Source organism: Manis pentadactyla, chromosome 8, assembly GCF_030020395.1.
Source record: "Manis pentadactyla isolate mManPen7 chromosome 8, mManPen7.hap1, whole genome shotgun sequence".
Classification (NCBI taxonomy): domain Eukaryota; kingdom Metazoa; phylum Chordata; class Mammalia; order Pholidota; family Manidae; genus Manis; species Manis pentadactyla.
The window spans coordinates 64,775,636-64,782,537 of NC_080026.1; the positions used below are offsets into that span (position 1 = coordinate 64,775,636).

General features: G+C 50.3%; 1 protein-coding gene and 1 long non-coding RNA gene across 4 annotated transcripts; one reads left to right on the plus strand and one right to left on the minus strand.

The window, feature by feature from the left end:
- Positions 1-214: 214 nt before the first annotated feature.
- On the minus strand, positions 215-4,189 carry FXYD4 (FXYD domain containing ion transport regulator 4). 3 transcript variants are annotated; one of them, XR_005032910.2, is made up of 8 exons: positions 4,059-4,189; positions 2,544-2,603; positions 1,927-1,959; positions 1,792-1,815; positions 1,043-1,117; positions 915-951; positions 518-636; positions 215-408 (listed from the first exon to the last, which is right to left on the minus strand). XR_005032910.2 is itself a non-coding variant. In XM_036926574.2 (8 exons), the coding sequence occupies exons 2-8, from the start codon at positions 2,581-2,583 to the stop codon at positions 389-391; spliced, it is 267 nt and encodes an 88-aa protein (XP_036782469.1). In that variant the 5' UTR covers positions 2,584-2,603; positions 4,059-4,177; the 3' UTR covers positions 215-388. The 3 variants fall into 3 exon arrangements, 1 of the variants encoding a protein (XP_036782469.1); XR_005032909.2 differs by having other exon boundaries at positions 513-636; positions 4,059-4,184; XM_036926574.2 differs by having other exon boundaries at positions 599-636; positions 4,059-4,177.
- On the plus strand, positions 3,673-6,692 carry LOC130684568 (uncharacterized). Its single transcript, XR_008998888.1, has 3 exons — positions 3,673-3,725; positions 5,440-5,564; positions 6,571-6,692. It is a non-coding gene; the product is annotated as an uncharacterized LOC130684568 (long non-coding RNA).
- Positions 6,693-6,902: the final 210 nt, after the last annotated feature.

Consider the following 6,902-nt stretch of genomic DNA (forward strand, 5'->3'; position numbering starts at 1 on the left):
GACAGGAGATCATTATTGGGTTCTCAGAAGTGGGGGGCATGCAGGGAGTGGGCCTCACTCAGAAGAGCCGTGACCACAGGAAGCATTAACAATCTATGGGACCCCCTGCTTTCCCTCCACCCCTCCAGGGCCTGGGTTTTCCCGCAAAATGTCAGTCCCAGCCCAGCCTGCCCATTCCTGACCAGACCCCCAGAAGGTGACAAGACCACAGGAGGGAGGAGTAGACCAGTTTAATCCTGAGATAAACTTTGTGACAGCCTCCCAGTCCAAAGGGAGCCTAAGGGCCCACCCTTGGAGAGAAAGGGTGCCATGGAAAGTAAGGCCCCCAAGTAGAGAGGAAAACAGCATGGGAGCTGGTGCCCAGAGTGCCACACAGCTGGTCCTGTGCTCAGCAGGTACTGGTACAGCCTGAGGAGAGAATGGAGGCCAGGTCCTCACAGACACGGTCATTACACAGACAACCCCTCAGCTTCGGTGGACCCCAAGGCTGTGCTGGCTCAGGACAGTCCTACCTTACATGCAGTATAATATTTATTAGCTCTCCAATTCTGTGGGCACCCTGCCTGAGTGCCTGGAAGCACTCAGGAGCCTGTTTCACCTGGAATGATGAGTGGAACAGCTTTTTCAGGTTGGGAACTGAAAAAGAATGCATCAGATTAGCACCTGTGGACCTGTCCTGGTGTCCTCCAGCGGGCATCCCTCCTTTCTATTCTCCCACTGACACTTTAAACAATACCAAGGACTTCCCCTGATTTGGGGTCCGTCAGGGCTGGTCATCTGTCAGTAACAAACGCCAGTACAAACTCAGGGAGCAGCCAAGGGGCTCATCTCTTTCTCCACATTGTCGGAGTTTACCCCAAAATGTGCTGCTTAGCTGGAGGTGCACATAACAGAGCACCTCTACCCTGTCTCACCTCTGCTTCTGGTTGTACTTGCATCTGCATTTGCCACCTGTGAGAGGAAGAAATGGTTAGCACAGAGAACCCGGGCCACCCTTCTTCTCACCCCCACTCCTCACCCCCTCACCAGGCCCACTGCTCACTCAGGGCAAAAACGATTCCAGCGATGCATAGGAGCCCTGCGCAGATCATCCCGCCCAGCTGTAGGCCTTCCCAATCTGGGGGAGCATGAGAGCGAGCTGGCACCAGCCTGCCTTCACTCTGCTCACTCATTCAAAAGGTATTTGTGAACACCTGCTTCTGCAGATCCCTTACATTCCCGGCAGCAAAAAAGACAAGCCAGTACATGGACACAGTGTAAAATAGCTGGTGGGAATAAGCACTGGGAAGAAGCACATGGAAGGGCACAGAAAAAGAAGGGGAGTTTGAAGGATGATCAAGGAAGGCTTCTCTGGTGGTATTTGAGCTGGAGCCCTGTGGACATGGGCACATGCAGGGATGATGGAGGGCAGCGCCAGTCAGAGGAAGAGGAAAGTTGCTTCTGGGAACTTAGGGCAGCAAGCAGCCAGCACTGGGGAAGGTGAGTGAGTGAGTGGAAGGAAGGACACTAGCACCTCCAGCCCCTCCCCAGAAGTCTTCCCAAGTACCCGGTGGGGTGGGCACCTTCCCTTCTTGCTGGAATTATCTCCCCAAGACTACGTTGCACATTGGCCTTCTGTTCTTTTCATCTACCACGCTGACTCCCCCAGTCCCAGCCCCACCCTACCCTTCTTTCCCCACCACCTCAGGCCCTCTGTCTACGCGGGGCTCCGCTTCACCTCACATCAACCTCTAGCAAAGAAGTCAGGACAATCAAGGGTAGGGGCACGGGGTGAGGAACATCAGCTCTTACCATAGTAGAAGGGACTGTCTTTATCTGCAGGAAAGAGGCAAAAAGAGAAGGCTAAGGACTAGAACCAGGAGGCAGGATGTGGAGTCTCAGGAGACTGTGGGGTGCAGGAACAGGGCAGTTTGGGGCCTCACTCACCAATCAGGTTATTGGCTTCGAAGGCAGGCAGGCCTGAGGGGGAAGCAGGGAGACTGGAAGTTAATTCATGGCATTGGTCTCAAAATGAATCAGCAGGCAGGACGCTAGCCTAAAGGGGCAAGGATCGCCAGCTTTTTTGGGGGTACCCTGGGGTCACCAGTTCCCTTCCTTACACTTTCCCCAGCTCTCAACAGCCCTGGAATTTTGTCTCCCACCCCATGGCCTTTGACCCCCAACTCACAGCCGTTCCTGCTATTTCGAGGCTTCTTGTTATTCCCCCTTGCACTTGGGATGGTGTGTTGTATTTTTTTACCCTCTCCTGAGAAGCATCCTATGCAGACACTGGCTAATGCTTTGCCTCCTGAAGAAATAGGGAGGGCTTTTCTTTTCATGCCAACAGATGGTTACAGTTTTCCAAAGTTCAGTTATTCAGGATATTTGTGTAATACTGACTTCCTACCTGTACTATTATTTCCTTAATGTTTCTCTTTAAATTGACACTTTAAATGAAAACACATTATGTGACATCAGGCCCTCTTTGGGAGATGATGCCCTGGTTTTTACTGCACAGCTGGGTGGGGGGAGTTGGCAGCAGGGTTGTCTCTGGCAGAACTTACCAACCAACATGAGGAGAAGGCCCTGGGTCACTTTCTCCATGACACAGCTGGAGAGCAGGGCTGCAGGGGACAGAAGGTGGGATGTACTGGGGTCAGACGGCCCTCCCCCAGGCTCACAGGACTTGGTGGTGAAAGCCAGAACATAGATCCCAAGGGTGAGTTTGCTTATGGGGAGATCTTGGGAAAGTTACTAATTTCTGTTTTCCTCATCTGAAGATAATATAATGCCTTATAGAGTTATATGGACTGAGTTAATACTAGATAGATGCTCAGAACAGTGCCTGCACACAGTAAGTGCCGTAAAAGCCTTTGTTAAAATCTTTGTAATCAGATGTCTGACCACGGTCAGGTGAGCAGTGCTCTGTCCTGACTCAGGCTTTGATACCTGCCTTCCTAACCCCAAAGGACTATCTATGTTGAGGCCCTGACCTATTGTTCCCAAAGGTCTGGGCCTGGGGCAGTCAGGCTGGATTTCTAGATAGCCTCCACAGAAGGTGCAACCAGGGCTGAGCTGAGCTGAGCTGTGCTGAGGAATGAGCAGCTGAGCAGGGGAAGGGCGAGGCAGGAGGGGTGGGTGAGAGCCACCCCCCAGCCCCAGCCCAGTGCAGCCCCGGCCCGACCCAGCCTGAGCCACAAACCCTGCTCCAAGCACCCCCAGTTCCCACTCTCAGAATGCAGAGTGCCATTGGCAGGAAAGGGCCTGGTGGGTGGGACATTACTCCTTTCTTCTCTTTAGGGTGGGAACTATCCTTGTCCCTGTTTACTGGTCCCTGAGGTGGCTGTGTCCTTGAGATAGGACCCCTTCCAGCTTCCTGTATGTCGTTGGCTGTAGGCAGCATGGGATTGTCAGTGTTATAATGTGTTATTAACATGGACACGCTGTTATAATCTGCTAGGCCAGCTGGCTGGAACTCTAATCGTCTTTTAGCTACTAACAAGCTGTGTGACTCAGCGGGTTACTCAACCTCTCTGTCCTTCAGTGTCCTGTAAAACTAGAATAATTATAATAATACTAACCTCAGAAGGTTATGATTGAATTAAATGAGTTACTGTTAAGCCTAAGAATAGTGTCTAGCATGTGGTAAGTACCAAAACACATTACAAAAAACAAATACATAAATACATTTGTCTTTTTTGCTGTAGAAGAGAGAGACTATTAACATGCTGCTTCGGAACTTGGAGGTTTGTTGGCTTTTCTTTGGACTCATCCTTGTCTCTCTACCCTCTTCCACTCCCCTGGGATCCCTGGATCAGGAAGGATACTCCTCCACTTTACATATCCTTTAGCCAAAGGCTGGCCAGTTTCCTCCAGCCCCAGACCGTCCATATGACAGTGGTCCCAGAGCAGGCAGCCTCCAAGCCTCAAAACCTCCAAACACACACCCTGTAACTGAGAATACCCAAACACCCACCACCATCCCTTCCTCAGAGTGCCACTCTGGGCCACCCCTCCACCTAGCAGCCCCTAAGTCCTAGCAAAAGCCTGCTCACCTGGGAGCATTCTCCTGAGCTTACCTGTGAACAAGCGTTGCGAACAGGTCTCAGAAGGCTGCTGGGGCTGTTAAATCCAGGCGGGTTCCAGCTCTATAAACCCAGCGGCCCCACCCAGGGCAACAATACTATCAGGCAAGAGAGAACTGGTCAGATTCCTCAAGAGATTCCTGCAGCTCTCTCTTCCCACTGTACTGTAAGGAGACACTGACCTGCCACTCCCAGCATGGACCAGAGCTCCTGGGGGCCCCAGGCCTACTCTGAGCCAAGGTGGTGGTGGGGAGATGAATGGGCCAGGCCTCAGACCCTTCTCTTGAGGAGGTAGACTTTCAGGTTCTTTAGCTAGCTTTGATCCTAAAAGGCGCTCAGAGGGGTGCTGGGAGGTGGCAAGATGTTTCCGTGTTGTGCTAGCACTGGGGGTTCCAGGACTCCTGTGGGGAGTCTGGGGCGAGAGGTCAGGGACTGGCCTTGAGGCTCCATCTTCTCAGTGGCCCTATTGCTCTTTCTTGACCTGGGTGTTTACCGAGGGGGTGGGCTGGGGCTGGCAGGCCTCCTTCCTCTGTGAACCCCCATGCCTGCCTCATGTGCTGCCGGCCAAACTCTCTTCACCCCTCACCCTACCATATCCTTTGGCCTGGGCCCTTGGCACTGGATGAGCCCAGGCCTCTATACTCCTATCTTCCTCCCTAATTCCTCTCTGTCCCCTGCCTTTCCTACTGGATGGTGATCAGGAAGGCAAGGATTTGCCTCCCTATTCCCAATGCCCAGTCATGGACCACAACAGGTGGATCTTTGCTAAATTACTGAACCAGGGCCAGATGCCACCAGAGGCTCCCAGTGCTGGGAACCAGGGCACGGGACAAAGCCATGAAAGGCAGGGCAGGGAGGATCCAGAAGTGGGAAAGGGAGGGCATTCATAATGCGAACATGTCACCTCTCCTCCTGAAAACTTTCCAGGGCCCTCCCTTACTTTCAAGAGTCAGTTTCTGCACAGTTTAAGACCAGGGGCCCGGGCACCAGGAAAAGCTAGACCTAAAGCCCAGCCTGCCACTTCCTGGCTGGTGACCTCAGGCTTCTTCATTGTTCTGGGCTTGAAGTTTACTCTCTTCTAAAATGGAGCAACAACAGGACTTACCTTCAAGGTGTGAGGCAGGAGCACAGGGCTGCTGCTTGGTCAGCCCTCAATATGTATTTGTAGAAATGAATACCTCCCAGATCTAGTGTGAAGAAAGTGTGTTAATTTCAAGATTCAGAAGCACTACTTTGGGGTCAAATCCAGGCTCTGTTAGTTATTTGCTATGTGCACTTGAGCAACTGACGTACCCTGTTCCTGCCTGTTTGCTTATCCATACAGGGGGGACCATAACCCAGCCTGCTAACACTGATTATGCTGCTCGGTTCACAGGAGCAGTTGCTGTAGCCAGGAATGGCCCTGATGCACATGTGATGAGCTCTGCAGCAGGTTGAGCCTGGGGCAGAACCAGGCAAAGGGAGCCCAGCTACTTGTGTGTAACTTCTGCAAACACAATGGTAAGTCACTTATTTCCTCCTTTTGCGAAAGCTGGCTGTAGGTGTAGGTTCACCATGGCTGCGTACTGTGCCTATCCCCGCTGAGAGGCACCAAAGGCTAGCCATGCACTCATGGCAGGCCACCTTTCACATTGGAGGTTGTGCAAAGTCAGTTTCCAGGCTAATGAATTAATTTTCTTAGATATTAAACCCAGTTCTTTAAAAAAATAATTATTGAATAGAGTTGATATACAATATTACACTGGTTTCAGATATACAACATAGTGACTCAATAATTTACACATTACTAGATGCTCACCATGGTAAGTGTGTTTACCCCATTACCATGCATATATTATTGGTTAAATTCTCTGTGCTACCATTTGCAACAACATGGTTGGAGCTGGAGGATATTATGCTCAGTGAAATAAGCCAGGCAGAGAAAGACAAGTGCCAAATGATTTCCCTCATTTGTGGAGTATAACAACACAGCAAAATTGAAGGAACAAAATAGCAGCAGACTCACAGACTCCAAGAAGGGAGTAGTGGTCACCAAAGGGGAGGGGTATGGGAAGGCAGGTGGGGAGGGAGGGAGAAGGGGATTGAGGGGTATTATGTTTAGTACACATGGTGTGGGGGGTCATGGGGAAGACAGTGTAGCACAGAGAAGGCAAACAGTGAATCTGTGGCATTTTACTACACTGATGGACAGTGACTACATTGGGGTATGGGTGGGACTCAATAATATGGGTAAATGTAGTAACCACATTGCTTTTTCAGGTGAAACCTTCATAAGAGTGTATATCAATAATACCTTAATAAAACTAAAAAAAAAATCTCTGTGCTGTACTTCCATTCCTATGACTAATTTATTTTATATTTTGAAGTTCATATCTCTTTAACCTCCTCACCTATTTCACCCATCCCTCCACCCTCCAACCCAGTTCTTTTAAACAAAACAGTGTAGAAAGCTTCATAAGCTTTGTGTATTAAGAAGTGTTTACTAAACTGTCCTTTCATTTCTTAGGAGTGTTTAAGATGAATGATTGCTCTCTCAAGGTGTGATTTCTGAGGGGCTGGACTGACAGTGAAGGCTGTTTTCAGGAAGTCACTTTCAAGGAGTGTTGGCCACTTGCTCTGCTTCTTGGACATGTATTCCTCACCAGAATCCCCAAGAGCCATCTGTTTGGGTTTGATTTCCTATCTACCAAATGGGAGACCTGAGTAACTGAGGCCTACAGGGAAATCAAACCTCAGGTAAGGAAAGGCTGTGAGGAGTGGGTGATGGACAGCCAGCCACGTTTGAGTGGATGCAGATGAGAGTCTAAAGTATCAAAAGTTGAGAGAAAACTGCAAGGT